This window comes from Ictidomys tridecemlineatus, chromosome 2, assembly GCF_052094955.1.
Source record: "Ictidomys tridecemlineatus isolate mIctTri1 chromosome 2, mIctTri1.hap1, whole genome shotgun sequence".
Lineage (NCBI taxonomy): Eukaryota > Metazoa > Chordata > Mammalia > Rodentia > Sciuridae > Ictidomys > Ictidomys tridecemlineatus.
This window is the reverse complement of record NC_135478.1, coordinates 56,457,704-56,480,282: the sequence shown is the minus strand read 5'-3', so window position 1 is coordinate 56,480,282 and position 22,579 is coordinate 56,457,704. Positions and strand designations below refer to the sequence as shown.

Genomic DNA, 22,579 nt, shown 5'->3' with positions numbered 1-22,579 from the left:
TTGGGGCAAATAAAGCCTCAGGAACCACCTGTATACAAGTCCATATGGACGCATGCTTCTCCTTTTCTTTGGCAAATCCTAGCAGTGATGCAGCAAGGTCACACGGCATGTTATGTGTCTAACTTTTTAAAAATGGCTCAAGTGGGGCTGGGGCTGTAGCTCAGTGGTAGAGCGTGTGCCAGGCATGAGTGAGGCCCTGGGTTCGATCCTCAGCGCCACATAAAAATAAAAAAATAAAATAAAGACATTCTGTCTATCTACAAGTACAAATTTTTTTTTAAAATGGCTAAACTGTTTTTCAAAGTGGTTGTGCATACTACACCCCAGTTTTCCCACATCCTCCTCAGTACCTGGTATTGTCAGCATGTCTTAACTTTCACTAATTTGCGTGCAGTAGTATCTCCCTGTGGTTTTAGTTTGTATTCTGGCTAACAATGCAGAGCTGCTATTCACATACTTACAGCTACCCATGTCCTTCTTTAGTGAAGTGTCTGTTCAAATGCACATTTTTATGAGGTTTTTAAATTAACTGAGTTTTCATAGTTCTTAATATAGTCTGTATACAAGTTATTTGCAAATATTTTCTCCCAGTTTGTGACTTATCTTTTCATGAATCACTTGTGTCTGGATCTAAGAAATTTTTGTCTAATCAAGATTTTTTTTTCTCCTATGTGTGCTTTCAGAGATTTTATGTTTTTAGGCTTTGCGTTGATACCTCTCATTTATTTTAAGTCTTATGCCTAGTGCAAGGTATGGATTGGAGTTCATTTTGCTGTTATGTATGAATATTCAATTGTTCCAGCAACTAGAAAAGACAATCCTTAAGCTCAGGTGTGGTGGTGCATGCCTGTAATCCCAGCAACTCAGTAGGCTGAGGCAGGAGGATCTGAAGTTTAAGGTCAGCCTCCATAACTGAGAAAGATCCTGTCTCAAAATAAAATAAAAAGGACTGGGGATATAGCTCAATGGCAGAGTGCTTGCCTAGCATGTGTGAGGCCCTGGGTTCAATCCCCAGTATTGGGGCAGGGGTGGGGAGAGGGGGTGGGACAATTCTTTCTCCAATGAACTCTCTCCTCCCTGTTGGGAAAAATCAATTGGCCAGCCAGGCATGGTAGCATACACCTGTAATCCATTTTTGAGGCTTTACATGATGTGGAGTTTCACTGATCATGTATTCATATATGAACATAGGAAAGTTATGTCCAATTCATTCTATCTTTCCCATTCCCATCCCTCCTCCCTGCTCTGTCCAACCTAGTAAACACCCCTCCCACTGTAAGTCAGCATCTGCATATCAGAAAAAACATTTGGCCTTTGGTTTTTGGGGACTGGTTTATTTCACTTAGTATGATAGTCTCCAATTCCATCCATTTACTGGCAAATGCCAAGATTTCATTCTTCTTTATGGCTGAGTAATATTCCACTATGTATATATACCCCATTTATCTGTTGAAGGGCACCTAGGTTGGTTCCATAGCTTAGCTATTGTGAATGGAGTTCCTATAAACATCGATGTGGCTGCATCACTATAGTATGCTGATTTTAAGGCCTTTGGATATATATATATATATTCATTCATTCATTCATTCCACAGAGGAGTGAAATAACTAGGTTAGACAGTGGTTCCATTTCAAGTTCAGAACTGGGCTTTGAATGGAACAGTCTGGAGTGGAGGACACAAACAGCTACATTTAGACCTCCAGGTTACAGTGGTCCTGACAGCAGACAGACTACACTTACAAGACACTCCACACATGGATCCCAGTTTCTCCTGGAACAATACTAACATACCAAGTGAATGAATATACTATGACAATATTTAAAGCACCTTGCTTAAATAATGCTATTTAAAGTTTTTTTTTTAAATTATTAACTGTCTAAACATAAAATTTCCTAAAAGTAAAATTGGCAACAATCTACAAAGATGAGTGCTCATTATAAATGGTTCATCTGGGAGCAATTTTAAGTTCATAAAACAATAACACTAAGAACCTGTCTAGCAAAACATACTATATATAAATTAGGAAAGTATTTTGAAATTACATATTTTTCATGTATTTAGAGGGACAAGAGGATTGTGATAAACAACAACTGGCGGGAAAAACAGTAAAAGTTACTCACAGGACAATGACATATTACTGACTAGGACATTTAATTCATTTTAGACTAGACAGGCAAGTGGAATAAAACATACTATATGCAATAGTATAAATGACTGCCAATACCAGTTAGCATCTACTGAGCACCATCACATTCCAAGCATTACACTGAAGACTGTACATATATCGTCTCATTTAATATGACAAAGTACATATCTCTATCCATAAAACAGGAGAGGGGCCAGCGCTAAGAACTATGAAACGGCCCACGTAAGGTCACACAGAGTGGGGGCCAAGATTGAGGCTGGCTGGTTCTGTTCCCCAGAGAGCCAAACAGAAGAGGACTTCACTGCTCTGCTCAGGTCAACTTCTCATGCAGCTACATTTTGATTCACAAGTTACTAAACAAAACATCTTCTTGTCAATAAAACTTGTTAAAATGATACCGGTTTATAATAATGCTTTTGAAGGTCAGGTCTGAACACCAAAAATGTTTTAAATTGCCATGATTTCTCAATCTAAATATTTCCATTGCCACAGAGGTCTAATGATCACGTTTGTCAAGGCAGACGAAGGGCTGGCAGAGGCAGAGGGAGCAATAAGTAGAAACAGGCTGCATGTGAAGAAACAGTGTTGGAGTCTCAGATCTTAAGACAGAACTAGTACACCAAAAGAAAAACAAGAGTACAAAAAAGCAGGGGTCACGCTTTCCTTGGTTCTGACTTGCTTATTTATCCTGATTCAATGTCCTGCTTCCCTGTATTTTCAAATAAAAATTAAAAATTTCAGATGAATCTATGGACATTAGTTTATATGACTGAGAGATTTCAACCCTGTGTAATAAGACTGGTCATCAGAAATGCTCTTGATTTCCCTTCTGCAGTTTTACTTAAGTTTCCTTAAAGTGGGGTGATGGAAAATATTCCTAATAGTTTATTTTTAAAAATCTATTCTAAAATAATTTTAGATTTACAGAACAGATGCAAAAATATGGACTCATTTATAAGTCACAAACTTGCACAAATGGGAGAAAAATGTCTAAAAGAAGTGAAAGGAAAAATTCTGACGTGCTTATAGTTTCTGAGCTGTTAAAATATGCTTGTTACTTGCCTAGCATATGTGAGGCCCTGGGTTGGGTCCCCAATACCACAAAAATTCACGTCATAATGAAGCAGGCACCTTTTCCCTCCATTCCCCATTCTGTTTGCAGTGCTGGGGTGGAACCCAGGACCTTGACCATCTTAGGCAAGGGTTCTACCACTGAGCTATGCACCCCTCCCTGCAAATGCTAAAATCTCAGTCAGCATCTCAGACTCTGATGGACAAATCATCTAGCAGTACAAGTACTCTGCTCTTCCTCTCAGGTGGTATCTTCCCTGACATGGCATGTTTAATTTAGAAGACCAGCTTAGTGTAGCAAACATCACACACATAGGGGGCACTTGGTTTTTACTGTTATCATTCCCTTTTCAATCTTCAGTATGCCTGTGTTGGATCTACTTTCTGGGCAAACAAGTCTATACAGATACTTCATTCTGCCTGGCTCAGGAAGGTGTACATGGAGACCCTGAGAACTAGGCATCTTCTAATTATTATTACTTTGTTTAAATTACTCAAAGTATGGGAGAAATGTATGTAGGTATATTTAACTATTATTAAAATGAGGATCAACAAGAAAAATCAAGTTTTTTGCTCTTTAACTTGAAAACAGCTCCCATACAGTACTGCATATTTTAAATATTTATATAACAGATATCTAAGTAGTCGTCTTAATCCACTAGCCTTAATTTCTATTAGGAAGCTATGGTTCCATCATAGAAACATATCAGCTTAATGTTATCATCACATAAACTGATTTTTTTTTGTATTTTGCTTCAATGTTGGGTGTGTGTGTGTGTGTGACTAGTGACTGAATCAAGGAACTTGCACATGCTAAGCAAACACTCTACAACTGAGCAAAATCTCCAGACAAAATATTGTCGGTATGTAATTTTGCAACATCCTGTAGCTGGAAGAAAATTATTTAGACCTGACAGCATTTTTGACAATTCTCCACTGTGCACTATGCACCAGTGTCGCATATTAAGACAAAACAAAAACAAAACAAAAAAACCTTCCTATGGGAAATTTCATCACACCCTTTTATAATATGTTGGCTTTTCACTTAACACACAGGAAGAAAAAACCTTGGGTTAGAGAGAAAAAAACGGCTGGGCACTGTGGCACACACCTGTAATACCAGCAGCTTGGAAGGCTGAGGCAAGAAGATAAGCCTCAGGAACTTATTGAGGCCCTAAGCAACTTAGCAAGACCCTGTCTCTAAATAAAATATGAAAAAGGGCTGGGGATGTGGCACTGTGGGTGACTGCCCCTGAGTTCAGTCCCTAGTATCAAAAAAAAAAAAAAAACCAGAAAAAAAAGAAAAAAGAAAGAGAGGGGGAAAAATGTATTTTTATGGCTGTGAACATACTTGTAGAAGAATCTACAAATAAAAGAATAAGAAAGAATGCTCACCTTCAAACAATTAGCAAATAGTTACAGACACCTACTAAATGAAGACAGAGCCACGAAGAACAAACAAGCAAAAGACAGAGTTTCTTGTCTAACAAGCAGTTTCCTGTGGGGAGCTCAACACATGTGTGGCAAGAGAGGCTCTGGCTGCGACGTCACTGTCAAGTGCCTGGGCTCCCAGAGGTCGGTCACAGAGAGCAGGCTGGGGCACCCTGCTTCCTCTCCCCTAAGGGCAGCAGACAAGGGAGGCTTGGAGAGGTGGTATGAGACTACAGCAGCCAGCCTTTGGTGGCATTGTGTCTTCCAATGAAGGAGCCAGTGTGCTCAGAGAAATGCCTTTAAGTGGATTGAACAGACAGAATATGACCCCAACATTTTTATTAAATTTTGAGCATATGACATTTAAAAAATGGACACGATACATTATGGGCAACCGTGTAGAAAGACTAAGAACTTCAGGTCTAGAGTCAGTCTGGAGGTGCCCCTTAGCAAGCCTAGGGCCTGGGGCAAGGCATTCTCTCTACCTCAGAGACCACCACAGCACCTCTGGGGCCAGGAGGAGTCAGAGCAGATCATTCACCAAGAGTGGTCACTGCAGTGCCTGGCCTGCTGACTCTGAGAATTGTTAATTGCTGCTCTTCTCATTACCGTTGCTGTTGTCAAAAGCACTGTCACATAGTGTTATGGTGTGGATGTGAGGTGTCCCCAAAAGCTCACGTATGAGACAGTGCAGGAAGGTCCAGAGGAGACATGACTGGGTGGCGAGAGCCTAAACCCAACCAGTGAATGGACCCCTGATGGGATTAACTGGGTGGTGGCTGGAGGAGGTGGGTGTGGCTGGAGGAGGGGCATTGGGGGCGTGGCTTTGGGGTCTCTATTTGTCTCTGGAGAGTGGAGTCTCTCTGCTTCCTGATCACCATGTGAGCTGCTTCCCTCCACCACACTCTTCCTCCATGATGTCCTGTCTCCCCTCGAGCCCTGAGGAATGGAGCCTGCTGTCTATGGATTGAGACCTCTGAAACCCTGAGCCCCCAAATAAACTTCTCCTCCTCTACAGTAATTCTTGTTAGGTCTTTTAGTCACAGCAGCAACAAAGATGACCAAAACACATAGTAAAAGGGTGCTATACAGGAAACGGGGATGGGAAAGACTTAGATGAAAGACAACCCCTCTTTTAAGGTAAGGTAACAAGATCCAGCTCTCTGAGTCTTACGCGGTGTGAAGAGATAGCACGTCTGCTCACCCCATAGTGGATATGCTAGGTATTTGGATGATAATATGTACATAACTAAATAACCCAAGTTATCAAAATGCCAGTCAGGGGGTAAGCAGGTGCTGAGCAAAGAAGAAGGAAGGTCCTAAAGAGAGGGGACGGGGAACATATCTCTGAGGTTATAAGACCTGAGGAATGACTCAGTGTTGGACAGAGAAGGCCTGGAGGAAGAACTAGAGTAAGTGCTCCACCAGGAGAGGGACTTTGTTGTTGTTGTCTTTTTTATCACTATATCTACACACCCCAGAAAATGCCTGGCACTGACTCAGAAAGTCAACATTTTCTCTCATATGTAGAAAATTGAAGAAAACAACTTGGGGGGGGGCAGGGGATCCCATGAAAATAGAAGGGAGATCAGTGGAGCAGGGAATGGGACTGAGGGGGAGGGAGGAGGGACAGGAAGAGAGGGACAGTGGAATGCAATTGACCAGATTGTGCTATGTACATTCCACCTCTATGTGTATTTACAAAGTGCTAATTTTTAAGAATTATAAATTAAAAACTACCTGGCATATAATATACTCAATAACAATATGTACAAGGTATACATATTTCAAAACACCATGATGCACACCACATAAACAATTACTATTTATTGTTTGAAAAGTAAGAAAAATTAAAATGTCTTGCGCACACACACGCGCACGCGCACACACACACACACACACACACACACACACACACACACACAAGTGTACAGGATGAATAAATAAGTAACATTTCCAGCCAATGGAGTAAGTATAAAGTTCCTGGAGTAAGCCCCAGTGTGGCTGAGCACGGGTGCGCAGGGAGAGGGCTGGGCAGGGAGAAGTAGGAGTCTCAATGTGGGAGTGTGAACCCAGGGAGGCTCTCCCACCAGCTACACCACCAGCCCCCTTGTGTTTTTTTTGTTTTGTTTTGTTTTGTTTTTGTTTTTTGAGACAGGGTTTTGCTGAGCTGCCCAAGCTGGCTTCAAATTTCTGATCCTCTTGCCTCAGCGTGCCAAGTACCCGGGATTACAGGCGTACACTGTGCCTGGCTATGCTTCTTTTAAAAAGACGTCATTGAGACATTTCAGTGGGGAGCAGTGTGATATGACTTCACTAGACACCACTCTGGTTACCCTGTGCAGAAAGAATATCCTAGGGGCTCAAGAGAAAACCAAGGGACATATGGGAGGCCAGGGCAGCCATCAGAGGAGTTAGAGGCCGGGCTCAGACAGCACACCTGCTGGAGGGACGGACCGAGCAGGGAAAAGGAAACTCGGGAATCATCCTGGGATTCCATATGAGCAAGCAACACTGTGCTACTCACTGAGACCTGGACAGCCGGGAAGAAGCAGGTCAGGGAGGTACTAAAAGCTGGCATTTCTGTTCTGGCCACCTTGAGACATCTTTAGTGATGTCATCAACCCAGCAGTTGACTGTCCTCAGCTGCCATGAGAAGGAAGTACTCTGCCACAAAGCTCTTAAGTGTACAAGTTGGTATCATAATGATGGCATCCAAAGCCCAGGGAAGAAGAAATGATAAGCTATGGACTTTGTCATCATGCTTTTCTTCTGGTGGCTGCCACAAAGTTTCAACGTAAACATTTCTTACGGGGAAATTACCTTCTGAGGATCTGGATATGATAATCTACCCCTTTTATTTCTCTTCTCCTCCTCGGTACCTGGTCTTGTTAAATAAAAACTTAAACATCAGGTGATTGTTTTAGTCAGCTTTGGCACTGTCATGACCAAAAGACCTGACAAGAACACTTTAGAGGAGGAAAACTTTCTTCTGGCTTATGGCTTCAGAGCTCAGTCTGTGGCCGGCCAGCTCCACTGCTCTGGGCCTGAGGTGAGGCAAGCATCATGGCAGGAGGGCCTGGAGGAGGAAAGCAGCTCAGGACTTGGCGACCAGGAAACACAGAGGGCGCTCTGCCCACCAGGGGCAAAACATAAACCCCAAGCCACTGGTGGCCTACTTCTCCAGCCACACCGTTAGCTACATTAAGAGTCAGTTAATCCACATCAACGGAGGATTAGGTCACAGTTCTCATAAGCTAGTCATTTTACCTCTGCACATTCTTGCATTGTCCCACACACGAGCTTTTAGGGGACATCTCATATCTAAACCATAACAGTAGTATAGTTACAGGGACAGGGGGTGGTTCCCACATTACCTTGGGTATTCTTCAGGGCATTTCAGTGATCTGTGGGTTGAGCACCTGTATGAGAGTTCTAAGCTCTTTACAGGCTCACCTTTACATTCTTGTGAGATCCAACAACATCCAGCACAGAGTAGGCAATAAAAATGTGCGGGCTGCATGTCACTGACCTGTAAAGGATGGCCTTGGCCAAGTGTGCAAAGCTTGGTTCCAAGATGCCTGTACACCATATAGCCTGTTATCAAACAGTAACCAGAAATAGAGACAAATGTGATTTAAGGGACAGTCTGCAACACCTGGGCTGAGAACTTCAAGCATCACTGGGCTTTCAAAGTTCACTGGAGTGAGCTTTTTCAAAAATGCATCCCACTCGGACCCTTGGAGTACATTTCAGAGAAGACTGAAGACCAGGGAGGGCATTCAGAGCAGTAAGCAGGCTGGAGGGGAAAGGCTTTTTCCAAAGGAAACACAGGGGAGGGAGCTGGAAAACCACTGAGGACACAGCGTGGAGATCCGCGAGTACCATAACTTCAAGCTGCAGAGTTTGAGAAAGTCCTAAGTTTCTGAAGATGTAAGTGTTACTTCAAAGAGATATTTAAGGAATATCACATATGTTCAATGTGTAAAATGGCTGAGTAGGTAGAGAACCTGTTGGGACCTGGCCTGACACAATGTCGCAGGAATCTGATAACAGGTGGCCACAGGATCCAAAAAGTCATTCAATGAAACTTAGTAACAGGATAGAGAGAAAGAGAAATAAGAGAATCGTATTTTAATCTGGTGCTTCGACCAGGTCGTCAAGAGAATAGGAGCATGATTAAGCTGGATATAATAACTTTAATTAATTAATTTATTGACTGATTGATTTTGGGGGATGCCGGGGTTGGAACTCAGGACACTTGACCACGGAGCCACAACCCCAGCCCTAATTTGTGTTTTATTTAGAGACAGGGTCTCACTGAGTTGCTTAGGGCCTTGCTTTTTGCTGAGGCTGGCTTTGAACTTGGGATCCGATTGCCTCTGCCTCCCACGCTGCTGGGATTACAGGTGTGCACCACTGCACCTGGCTTATTATTTTTATGTGGTGCTGAGAATTGAGCCCAGTGTCTCACACATGCTAGGCAAGCACTCTACCACTGAGCCACAACCCCAGCCCAATGGAAGTGATTTTTGAAGGATGATAATTCAGATCTCAGAGAGTCAAGTTTAGGATAATGTAGCCACCTTCTACATCCAGATCCTCAGCCTCCAAGGTACAGTGTGTACCACTAAGGTCCTGGCTGAGAGAGTTCCCCTAGTCTACTCCCACACAAATAAACAGAAAAACCCTCCCGGATAATATGATCTCGCTCCATGGTTGCAAAACCAAGTTTAAATGGATAATATTATAAACACAAAAATAAAACCAATGCCAAAAACTATCCACTTCTACCAAAGGACTGTGATCTCACATTCAGATGTTTTTTTAAAAACCCTATTAGGTGAAAAGACTCTCAAGGGTGTTCTGCTATGAGAGAACTGCAGATCAAACCAAAATGAGATGCTGTATACAACTGTTGGACTGGCTGAAATCTTAAAACCTAACAGTAACATGTAATAGTATCAAGGAGCAACTGAAACTCCACCTGGCTGCTGGGAATGCAAGAGGGCACAGCTACTTTGGGAGGCATTTGATAGCTCCTTATAAAAATCAAATATAAACTTTACTTCTGACCCAGCAATACCGCTCCTAGGTTATTTTCCAAGAGAAATAAAGCACATGTCCATACAAATACTCTCAGCAAATATTTATAGTAGCTTTATTTATAACCAACAAAAACTGGAAACAGTGCAAATGTGTATCAACTAGTGAATGGATAAACATACTGTGCTCATCCATAAACAAATGAAATAGTGTAAAGTGATAAAAAGGGACAAACACTGGCACAAGAAACAACATGAAGAGTCTCAAATGTAACAAATGAAGTGAAAGAATCAAGGCACTAACTGCTGTGTGCACACACTATCTATTTACATGACACTCTGGAAAAGGGGAAACTACAAGAACAGGATGGCCAGGGGCTGTGGGCTGGGGCAGCACCGACTAGTAAGTGGCAGGCAGGACCATCTAGGCTGGTGGAGATGCTCTCTCTTGGTTATGGTGTGGTCCTAAACATCTGTCAAAACTCATTAAAAAAAAAAAAATCACACTTTTCAAGAGTGAGGTTTACTGTACATTATTCCTCAAGAAACTCAATTTAAAAATACATTCTATCTTCACATATGCTAAAAGAAAGATTTTGAAACACTGCATTGTTATCTCTGATTGCTCTGAAAAATTCTAGACATTTCTTAAGAAACAAGAATACTACAAATGTCTTCACTATTGAAAAGAAAGAAATCGCATGCCTTTTCCCTCTTTGAGCCTCAAAACATTCCTTTTCAGAGTTGGGGTGTCGGGATGTCAGGGTGTGCGGATTCCCTGTGAATGCTGGTCATTGAGGCACTGATAAGTGAGTCTTGTTTGCAGCACAGCTGCTGGCTTCATTGTTCTTTTGTCACACACTGAGAAGGAGAGCTGGTATGCTGGAGGAATGTGACCTTCTCACTGGAGAGGGGTTGCATCACGCCCTGAAACACTGCCCGAGAAATCTATTTTCACCATGTACCACACAGGAAGGGTAAAAATAAAACAAACTCAACCTCAACAGAAGACCCCCCAAACCATACTGGGCAGTATTGCCCCATAAAATCAGATCACTTAGAAGAAATCCTTCTTAATACTTGATATCCTGGACTCATCTTTTAAAGGAGCAAAGTTTTGTCTCAATTTACTATCCTTTAGTAGGTATCGTCAACACAATTTATTTCAGAGTCCAAGAAATGTTTATAATATTTTTCAAAAGATAATTTGTGTGAGCACTCCATGAAGAGTACGTCTGTAAAATTGTGGGGACAATTTGTGTGTGTGTGGGGGGGGTGGTGGCTAATGTCTACACTAGATACTTTGCCGTTTTACAGTTTGATCCTTCATGAACCCCTTTCAGTTGAAAAAGGGCCTTCGATATTTTCTGACCCTTATTCCAGTAAGAAACACATCTCACCACTGCAACCCAGCACAGATGTGTGTGCATGTACACGTGCACCTCACTAAAGCTTTACAAACTACTACTTATCCTTACCACACACATGCTCTTTATAGTTTCTCTTTTTTGAGGTCTTTACAACACTGGCAAAGACCCATGCATATTTCAGTATCACTGCCCCAGACTATGGAAACCTCTACGCATATTCTTAAAAACTTGAAAACTTTGTTTCTTTCTAAACAAATGAGCCAGTGGTCTCTACACTTGCTACCTTGGCTCACGGTCCTATTAGGAATCAGCAGCAGAAATGGAACAATAGAGTCCCAAGGCACTTCTGCTGCTCCCCCTCCTGCCTGCTTGGACACAGGAGTGGGGGCCTTCAAATACTTGGGGTCATCCTCCCTCCTCCATTCACCCTCACTGTTATTCCTTATTGTCTGCACACACAGAGGGAGAAATAATATTCAACTAGATGAAGAAAGAATGGCAATATCGAAGAGTAAATCAAAGCTGCTTCTCACCATCTGTGGGTGTGGGTCACATTGGCTGAGCTTATTTCCAACACCACAGGTACCTGAAGCAAGCCTCAACTGGTGTGAGTCACGTGTAAAACATCTTTGCAACTATCAGTGACTCTGACTTTGTCAAACTTATGGTCAACGTTATATTCTTTGGTTCCATACAAATCGTTGGGCATTTGTGAAAAATAAAAATAGATTTCATATAAAGATTTAAAAACTTACTTTTAAGAATTCCCACAAGGGAAACTGGACCAAAGAGAAAGGAATCTGGGGAGAGAAAGGGGAAAAAAATATCAAACATTAGGTTGATAAAAAGCAGCAGTTTCCTGGCGTTATTATAAAAGTCCATAATTATTATTTAGAGACATACTTCATGTTAATTTTATGTATGAAACAAAGCCAACATTAAGTAAATTCACAGGCTGTAGTACGCATATTTAGAAAAAGAACTAAACTTTAACTGTAGGTCCTCTCAACTCTTGGAGCCCAGCAAACGTAAAATTAGAGACACCATGAAGGCCTGCAAATTAGAAACAAAAGCACAACAGGGATAGGGACTGGTGGCTGCTCTGACAACAGCCAATGCTGCTCACCATAAGTAACGAAGGCCGGGGACCGTGACACACACCTGTCATCCCAGCAGCTAGGGAGGCTGAGGCAGGAGGATCACATGCTCACTCACACCCAGCCTCAGCAACATAGTGAGACTATAAAGCAACCTAAATAAAAAATGGGGCAAGGGATGTCACACAGTCGGTAGAGTGTTTGCCTTGCATGTGCAAGGCCCTGGGCTCAATCCCCAGCACCACAAAAACAAACAAACAAACAAACAAATAAAGGGCTGGTGACATGGCTCAGTGGTCAAACATCCCTGGGTTCAATCCCCAGTACCAAAAAATAAAAATAAAAGTCACAAAGACTTTGAGGACATGACATTGTTCTGCTTAAGAGGGACGGCTGTCTACTCACGAGCAGGCCAAGTGTCGGGACTGAACAGAGGAACAGAGAAGATGCAGGGTGGAGGGAGAAAGAGCTGGAGGAGAGAGCAGACAAAGAGGGCAGGAAGGCAGAAGACGGGGGAGAGGAGGGAAGAAGAGGAAAGAAGAGAGGGGGAAACGGGGGAGGGGAGAGAGAAGGAGGGGAGAGGAAGAAGGCAGCAGAGGAGAGAAGGTGAGAGGAAAAGGGAGGAGAGGGGCACAGGAAGGAGAGAGCAGGACAGGAAAAGAGGAGCTTGCAGTGGAGGAGAGGACGAGGGGAACAAGGAACGGGAGATGGAGGGAGGGAGAGAGGAGCAGAGCCACCTGCAGGAGGACACGGAGCAGCACAGGAGCAGCACAGCAGAGGGAGGGCTACAGGCGTCCTCGGGAGGGCACACTGGGTGATGCTAGAGGAGTGCAGAGGGAGAGGGATAAGGGACAAGCAGGCCTAAGCTCCAGATTTAGCCCCAAGCTCGGTCAGGGAGACTGAACTAATGAAGTATGAGTGGTCCAGACAGAGTCAGATTTACAGTGAGCCTTCTAACCATAAAGCCAGAATTCCCAAGACACCTAAGTTTTACTTCACTGAATCTCCTTAACAGTCCTATCAAACAATATCATTCCTAATCCCCTCTTACAGAGACTGAGGTTCAGAGAAGTTATGTAACTTGGCTTAAGACACGCAGTGATTAAGTCGGACCTTCTGACTTCAGAGAACCAATCAATGCAAAAGATATCTAACTGGATTTATCTGCATACAAACTCACTCATAGTACAATCTTCTGCTTTTAATTAAATTTTTAGAAATTTAAAAACAGAAACCACCTCCATATTTCTTAAAATAAAAATGCCTGAACTCCCCCCCAACCCCCGCTGCCAATGAGTTTATATAATATCCAGTCACTGCCACCAAACCAGTGCCCAGCAGCTATGACACCCACAGGCTTGCCATGTCCCCATTATTGTCACTCTGCATTCAGCTCAGTTCCAAGTGATAAGTAAATGTGAACTTGGCACATGTGTATGTCTCTATGATTTTGGAGGAATTAACAAGTATTGACCTTCACATGAACTAAGGGCAATAAAGTTGTTCCTGAAGTATTTATATTAATCAGAATTTTAGAGCCCAGCAACATCTGTGCAACTTAGCTAGAGCAAATGATGGTCCTGAATTTGACAGACAGTGGCCCTAGAAAGAAAATCTGACTTCTATTCAGGAAGGAAACAGCAGTGAGAGAGAAAAAAAAAAAGAAAAAAGAAAGAAAGAAAGAAAAGAAAAGAAAAGAAAAGAAAAGAAAAGAAAAATCAATGTCACTACCTGGATTAATCTGACAAGCCAGAATCTCAGAGAAGTTTGTCATTGTCATCAATAAGCAGCTACCCCACCCTGAATGTCAAAGTTCTACAAGAGCAGTCAAATTTAGTTTGGTTCATTTGGTCACCAAAACATAAAAGCATCTGACATTGTCCAATTTGAAACCACAGAGCTGTATTTCCAATTAAATTAATTATCAAAACAAACAAAAAACTGACTGTACAATTGGTTTCTAAAAGCTTTTCTAATTTTTTAAAAATTCAAAATATGTAAAAAAAATTACCCTCAAGAACAACAGGGGTCACAGATCATTTTAATCTTCTCCTTTGGGATTTTGCCATCTCAGATGTAACAATATTACATTTTAATAAGAATAAAATGAAAAGACCTTTAAAATTCATTGCAGCAGGGCTGAAATTGTGACTCAGGAGTGGTAGAGCGCTTGCCTAGCACGTGTGAGGCACTGGTTCGATCTTCAGGACCACATAAAATATAAGTAAATAAAATAAAGTTATTTAAAAATTCATTGTAACCATCTTTGACAGTTTTTCATTTCTTGATGAAAATAACCCATAAAATTGTCTGAATTTGCTCAATACTTAATACTATTAGATTCTGAATTCTATGGATGAACAGTTTGCCCATTTTCCTCTATTAATGTTTACTTATTAAATTGACCCTTCAGTTTAAAGAGGTAATTTAAAAACGACACATTTGGAACAGCCAAACGATTCCACTGGGTGTTGGTTTTTAAAAGTGAGCCGACAGTAAACCCAAACAAAAACAAGATCAACTGACTGTCAAAGGTAATTAGCGGTGCTATAAAGGCTTTGCTAATTAAACTTATTTCTGGCTTCGAGGAGTGAAAGACCCTCATAAGATAAACTCCTTGTGTGTGAAAATTTCTCCAACGTTCCTCAAGTCAGAAACATGTTGCACACTTGCTGTCACTTACAGCAGGAAGGGACAACAATGGAAATGTGCTGCACATATGTGAAAGGAAGGCGGCCAGCACATCCGCTCTGGGCTCCCCCAGCCACGGCTCCCCAGCCAGGCGGACGGGGCCTGTGAGAGCCGGCTCCCCTCGAGGCTCAGGTCTGGTGTGGAGTTACACAACAGTGATGTTTCTTCAAAATGTGGAATTTTATACCCCAAACAGATGTAAGCTGTTATTCTAAAATGTTTTATAGATGAAGAAAATGAATAGCTGCACTCAGAGGTCTTATATTCCAAAACACAACATACCCATTTTATTGCAGCAAAAGTTACAAAATGGTCACTGTTTCGACCTGTTTAACGCCTCCATTTAAGATATTTTGTTTGAATAAGGTTGTTAAGACCCAGGGCACTAATAAGTGAGTGGCCATAAACCCAGCTACCATCAAAGAGGCAGATGTAGGGGAGAAACCTGCAAAAATTCAACTCGGATTCCACTTAGTGACAAATACAGCAATAATTCTAAACTAGTGTGTGGGTGAGGATTCTAGGTGGAGCAGATGAAGTGAAATCGGAATGTGGTGAACGGGCAAGGAGGCGCTGGGCATCCCTGTGACATAAGCAACGTACAGGCAGGTTAGGAGCACCCTTTATTCATGGAGCACTGGACTGTAGTTATCCTTGAAGCCAGTCGATGCTTCTAACCCTGTGATCTTAAAATAAATGTCTGCACTTTATGGTCCTTTACCAGTGAAGAAACTCATACAATAACTAAGGTGACAGGAAGCTGTGATTTCTAAGGTGATTGCTAACCTCTAAAATTGTATTTTTCAATGGAACAATAATGTCAAAATACAATGTTTTTTAAAATAAATAAGACTGGACTGTAGGCCACAATGAACCCAATGCCACTGAGTGAGCCAGGAAGCCTAGGGAACAGGAGTTCAGTTGAAAATCTGTGAAAGCTCTCACATTTGGCAAAAATGACCAGAACCTCTCCAGTAGTAGGATCTTTAAAAATTAAACTATGCAAGACCTCAAATTACAATGGGTTTGAAGAACAGCATGGAATGAGTGTTTGCCATGGAAATACAAGTGGGTTCAAGGGTCTGCCCATTCCAGTTTTCAAGAGATCCTACAAGTAAGGGGGTAGTCTCTTCTTTGTGCCTGACAACTTCCAGAGTCATGTGCTTGATTTGGGGTTTTCCATTCCAGTGTCCCAGAGGGAACAACACCATTCTTTTCTTAAATACTCTGTGCCTTACCATTCAACCTCAGTAATGAACAATCACAAATGAAGCTGAAACATAAAAACTCCTTGCTCCAAAGTGACCATCATTCTTTAAAAAAAAAAAACATACACACTATCTATCTGTGAAGTATATACATGTGTGTATGTTTCTCAAACATAACATATATATATATGTTATATATATTTGTGTGTGTGATATTTATTTATTTATTCCAAATACATATATATATGAGAACCAAAATACATATATATGAGAACAAAGCTAAAATGCTAGGACATATCAGAAAATAATTTTAACATTAAATACCTTTTGATTATTTTAAATGAATGATTAGAATCCCTTTGTGTGTAGTGTACATAGCGGGGAGGGGGGGGAATGTATGCCCAATAAAATAAATAAACCTAAAAGAAGAAATTCTGGAAATGAATTACTTCTTAAGTTTGCAAGACATACTAAAATTCCTAAAGCATCTTTCCAAAGAAAATATAATATGTACATAAGAGTAACAAAATCTAATAGAACAAAGGAGATGAGAGTAAACAGTCTCGCTCTCAAATAAACCTTTTAGATGTCAAGGGCAGACACCCTGAGGGTACTGCCAATCTCTAACTCAGACAGAGGTGGTATGAAAAAATATTAGAAGTGAATGTAAAGATTAGGCATTCTCTCTATAGTCTACAGAATCATCAAAATAATTTCATTTAGGCAGATGTAGCACCTAGCATAAAATTAATGTTAGTATGCTAGTTATATAACACTATCTTACAATGAAGACAAAGGCAATGTCAAGTTAGTCTGTAATTTGCTGTATTTCTGAATTCAAAAAAACACATTACACAATTTCTTAAGCAATGTAAGCCTGTGACACTTATTCATGGTAAAACGGCCCATCAAAATAAGAATAGATGAGAACTTCCTCAATCTGATGAAGGACATTTCCAAAAGTTATAACTAATATCTTTTTTTTTTTTAATACCAGGGATTGAGACGAGGGGCAATCAAGCACTGAGCCACATGCCCAGCTGTTTTTAGTATTTTATTTGGAGACAGGGTCTTAGTAAGTTGCTGGGGCTGGCTATGAACTTGAGATCCTCCTGCCTCAGCCTCCTGAGCCATTAAGATTATAGGTGTGCACCACTGCTCTAATATCATCTTTTTTTTCCCATTGTTGTACATGGACAGCATGTCTTTATTTTATTTATTTTTTAAATGTGGTGCTAATCAGACCTGCTAGGCAAGCACTCTGCCACTGAGCTACTGCCCCAGCCCTCTAATATCATTTTTTAAAAAATTTTTAGTTGTAAATGGAGACAATACCTTTATTTTTATTTATTTATATGTGGTGCTAAGACTGAACCCAGTGCCCCATACATGCAAGTCAAGCTCTACCAGCAAGCTACAACCCCAGCCCCCTAATATCATTCTTAACAGTAAAAGACCTAATGCCCTTAGATCAGGAACAAGGCAAGAATGTTTTTTCTCACCACTTCTATTCAATAGCTCACTGGGGATCACAGTGAGTGCAATTAGGCAAGAAAAAGAATGGAAAGAAGCAAAACTACCCCTGTTCACAAAGACACTATTCAGACAGAAAATCTTAAAAGAACTTGAAGAATAAAAAATATATATACAAGCCAGGAACACGATGCACACCTGTAATTCCAACAACTCAAGAGGCTAAGGCAAGAAGTTGCCAAGCTTCAGGTCAGTCTCAGCAATTTAGCAAGGTTCTATGCAACTCAGTGAGATCCTGTCTCAAAATAAAATATAAGGGCTGGGGACGTAACACAGTGGTAAAGCACCCCTGGGTTCAATCCCCAGGACCAAGCAGGGAGGGGAAAATATGTGTGTGTGTGTGTGTGTGTGTGTGTAATTTCTAAATACTAGAAATACTTAATACTTATTTAGGGTAAATAAGTGAAAAATATTTTTTTAAAAAGACCAGTTTATGTGGATGTGTAACCGATGTGATTCTGCAATCTGTGTACAGAGTAAAAATGGGAGTACATAACCCACTTGAATCTAATGTATAAAATATGATATGTCAAGAGCTTTGTAATGTTTTGAACAACCAATAAAAAAAAGAAAAAAAGACTAGTTTTCTTACAATAGCATCAAGATAACACAAACTATTTAGGAATAAAATTAACAAAAGACTTGTGGGAATCTGTATTGAAAGTTTAAAAGTTATCATTAAGAGAAAATAAGGATGATCTAAATAAGTAGAGGGATATGGCATTAAATGACTAGAAAACTCAACATGGCTAAAATTTCAACCCTCCCCAAAATTGTTTATAATTTCAATGCAAACCCAATCATAATTCTAGAAGCCTCCTCTTTCTGTGTGTGTGTTGGGGGGGCAGGGGGAGTGCTCAAGCCAGGCAAGGGCTCCATCACTGAGCCATATCCCTTGCCCTTTCTTTTTAGAAATATACAATAACAAGCTGATTCAAAAAGTTACATAAAATTGTCAAGGACCTGAAATGACCACAATCTTAAAAATACAAAAACCTGGAGTACCAGGAATATTTGTTTTCAAGATCTTCTATAAAATTATAGTCATCAGGTCAGAGATCAGGACCATAGGCATAAGGACAGACAAAACAATGGAGAGAGGGGTGGGGGAGAATATGAACTCAAAAACAGTATTTTCACTAAATGGTACTGTAGCCAATAGATATTTACATGCAAAAAAAAAAATGAGCATTGGCCCCAATCTCTTATGCATATAAAACAATTAGTGACAGGTGAATTACATTTAGATGTGTAGACCTAAATAAAAAAATTAAACCAATAAAGCTTACAGAAAAAAATAGATTAGAATACACTGGGGCACCTGGGAGGATGAGAAACTTTCTTAGACCATAAATACCAGTAACCATAAAAGAAAAAAATTTTCGAGAAATTAGACTACCTCAAATTTTAAAACTTGGGCCTATCAAAAAGTACTGTTTTTTAAAAAAACCTCAATGCTGTATTTTACAAAAAATAGAAAAATCCTGAAATTTACATGAAATCTCAAGGAACTCCTAATTGCCAAAATAATCTTAACAATAAAAAAAGTCAAATATTTCATGCTTGCTGGTTTCCAAAGTTAACTGCAAAGCTACAATGAGGAAAACAATATGGTAAAATAACATCAAGACACACATACAGACCCACAGAGTGGAGGGATAATCCAGAAACACAGCCTCTCATGTACAGTCAAACACTTTTCACAAGGGTGGCATTTTCACAAGACCATTCAGTGGGGACAGGGCAATCTTTTCAAGAAAAGGTCTCAGGAAAACTGAATATCCCCATGCAAATGAAGGTGGAGCCATATCTTACACCCTAATAGAATTAATTAAAAATGAACATAATACCTAAAACTACCACACAAAAAAATCTTTAAAAAAAAAACACAGGGGGAAAAATCTTAATGACATTTGGTTTGGCCAATTTACTGGAAAATAGCGACAAAAGCAAAATCAGACAAAAGGGACTACATCAAGATTGAAACCCAAAATGCCTCAATGAACACAATCTGAGTGAAAAGGCAACCTACAGAAAAGAAAATATTTGCAAATCATATATTCAATAAGGGGCTAATATCAGGGGGTAAATCTCAGAATATATAAAGATCTCAACAACAAAACCCCCAAGTAACCTGGCTTCAAAAGGGCAAAGGACTTTTCTCCAAAGAACATACACAAAAAGGGTGTCTATTTGACCATAATTTGTTTTAAAATTCTTTTCGAAAAGACTGAAAAACCAAATAATGGTAAGGAGGTAGGGAACCACAACTGTCATACTTTACTGGCAGGAACTTAAAATGGAACAATTGCTTTTGAAAATGTTTGTTTTCAGTTGCTTGAAAATTTTATTCTCAGATAATTATCCAAGAGCAGTGACTACAGGTGTCCATAAAAAGATCTGTGCATGAATACTTTTAACAGTTTTCATGACAATAGCTAATGTCCACCAACAGGAGAAAGCAAAACCAATTGTGGTTTATACAACAAAAAAAAATTAGTAATAAAGAATTACTAACACATGGCCCAACACTGTGGCCTTCACACAGTTATGCCCAGCAGAAGTCAGACACAAAAAGATTCCATATTGTATGATTCTAGTTATACAAAGTTCTAGAAAAGGCAAAAATGATCTAAGTGGACATTTTGATATGAGATATCAAACAATACTCTAGGGACACAGAAATATTCAATATCATGATACAAGTGTGAGTTACATGAATATGGTTATGTCAAAAGTATACATGCATGATGTGTGCATTTCAATGTTCAGAAATTTTACATAAAATATACCATGCAAAATACAATAGTAATCCAGGTAAAGAGTTGATAGAGAGCCGGGCATGGTGGCGCATGCCTGTAATCCTAGCAACTCAGGAAGCTGAGGCAGGATGATTACAAGTTTGAGGTCAGCCGAAGCAATTTAGCAAGTCCCTGTTCTCACAATTTAAAAAAAAAATAATAAAGAGGGCTGAGGATGTACCTCAGTGGTAAAAGCACCCCTGGGTTCAACCCCCAATACTGAAAACAAACAAACAACAATAACAAATAAAGAATTGGTCAAAAGAGAAACAGATGAAATAAAACCAGAATACTGATGATTGTTTCAGCTTGGTGTTGAGTATTTCAGAGTCCATTATAATAATGTGTTTACTCTGTGGAAGTTTCTAATCTTCCATAATAAAAAGTTCTTCCATAATAAAAAGTAAGTGTGCAAATAAAATATGACTATGCCAGGTGTGGTGGTGCATGCCTGTAATCCCAGAGGCTAGGGAGGCTGAGGCAGGAGGATTTCGAGTTCAAAGCCAGCCTCAGCAATAGCAAGGCACTAAGCAACTCAGTGAGACCTGTCTCTAAATAAAATACAAAACAAGGCTGGGGATGTGGCTCAGTGGTTGAGTGCCCTTGAGTACTCAATTCCCAGTATCCCCCTCAAAAAAATGACTAAATTCTTCTTATTATTAAAATTAATATACAGAAGTCAAGTCAAAGTAAATGCCACTAATATTCTTGGATTTATCTTCTCACTTATCAACACATTTAGGGTTTTTTTGTTTGATTCGTTGTTTATTTGGCGGTGCTGGGGATTGAAACCAAGGCCTCGTGCATGTGAGGCAAGTACTTTACCAACTGAGCTATATCCCCATAGTTTTTTGTTTTTGATTAAGCATTATTAGTACATATAAAGCTCTAAAATTTATTTTCCTAATAATGCCTTAGAAATATTTCCATGTTTATTATATAGACCTTCATTCTTTCTGACCATTACATATCATAATATTTAATTGTCCCTATTAATGGCTTATTTCTAATTTTTATTCTCATAAAATGTTATTTTGTTCCATCAATCATTTCAAAAGTGTGGGACATTCTGGATACCTAATACAAATTGTAAATATATGATTTCTGATAATACCTAAGAATAACCTGAGAGACTAAGGCCCATTAGTTACAATTCCTGTACAAATCATCCTTAGAAAATACCCAGTGTTAACATTTAGCTATATTCCAACACAAGGAAATCTTCTCTTAGGTATCAAGTTTAATTTAACCAAAAAATTAAAATGAAATTCACAAAATATAACAGTCAATATTAATTGACTCCATAACTTCAATACTTGCTTTAAAATTTAATCCTACTTCTAGTAGTCTATAAACATTACTTAAGCAGAATTATGGTATCAAGAATTACCAGCCGTGGGGCTGGGGATATAGCTCAGTTGGTAGACTGCCTGCCTCACATGCACAAGGCCCCGAGTTCAATCCCCAGCACCACCAAAAAAAAAAAAAAAAAGAATCACCAACCGAAGTCTCACTAAGCAAAACATAGATTGGGCACATCTAATTCAAAAATCTGAAATTTACAATGCTAAAAAATCAAAAAAGGGACTGGGGTTGTAGCTCAGCGGTAGAGCGCTCGCCTAGCAGCTGCAAGACCCAGGGTTCAATCCTCTGCACCACATAAAAATAAATAAAATAAAGGTATTTTGTTCAACTACAATTAAAAAGCAAAATATTTTTTTAAAAATCAAAAAAAATTTGAGTGCTGACATGATGCCAAAAGTGTAAAATTCTATAACTGACCTCATATGTTGGGTAGTAGTCAAAATGCAGGTGCACTAAAACTATCATATAAAATCACTTTCTGGCTACATGTATCCCATATAAACAAACAAATTTCATGTTTAGTTTTGGGTGCCATCCCCAAGATATCTCATTATGTGTATGCAAATATTTCAAAATTCACAAACATCTGAAATCTGAAACAGTTCTGATCCCAAGCATTTTATATAAGGGATATTAAACCTGTACAAATATGCTGTCACAAGCAGATACAAGTTATACCTAAACATAAAAAAATTTTAATAAGGAACTATTTTGTTAGTTAGAATTCTTAAGAAATAAAATCAGAAACATTTGAAAAAGTTTTTCAAAATTATTAACATAGGGACAGCAGATGCTGGCTGTAGCTCGATGGTAGAATGTG

The 22,579-nt window shown here is 39.8% G+C and overlaps 1 protein-coding gene across 6 annotated transcripts in view; it reads right to left on the bottom strand.

Annotated features, from left to right (window-relative positions):
• Slc25a26 (solute carrier family 25 member 26) overlaps positions 1 to 22,579 on the bottom strand; it is a 130,406-nt gene that overhangs the window by 12,067 nt on the left and 95,760 nt on the right. For 5 of the 6 annotated variants that reach the window (XM_040289592.2, XM_005335322.5, XM_013362876.4 and 2 more), the window contains one exon: positions 11,820 to 11,864. The exons of the other annotated variant lie outside the window; for it this stretch is intronic. In XM_040289592.2, coding sequence (XP_040145526.1) covers positions 11,820 to 11,864 — 45 coding nt within the window. The remainder of the gene's footprint in view (positions 1 to 11,819; positions 11,865 to 22,579) is intronic. 6 annotated transcript variants of the gene reach the window in all.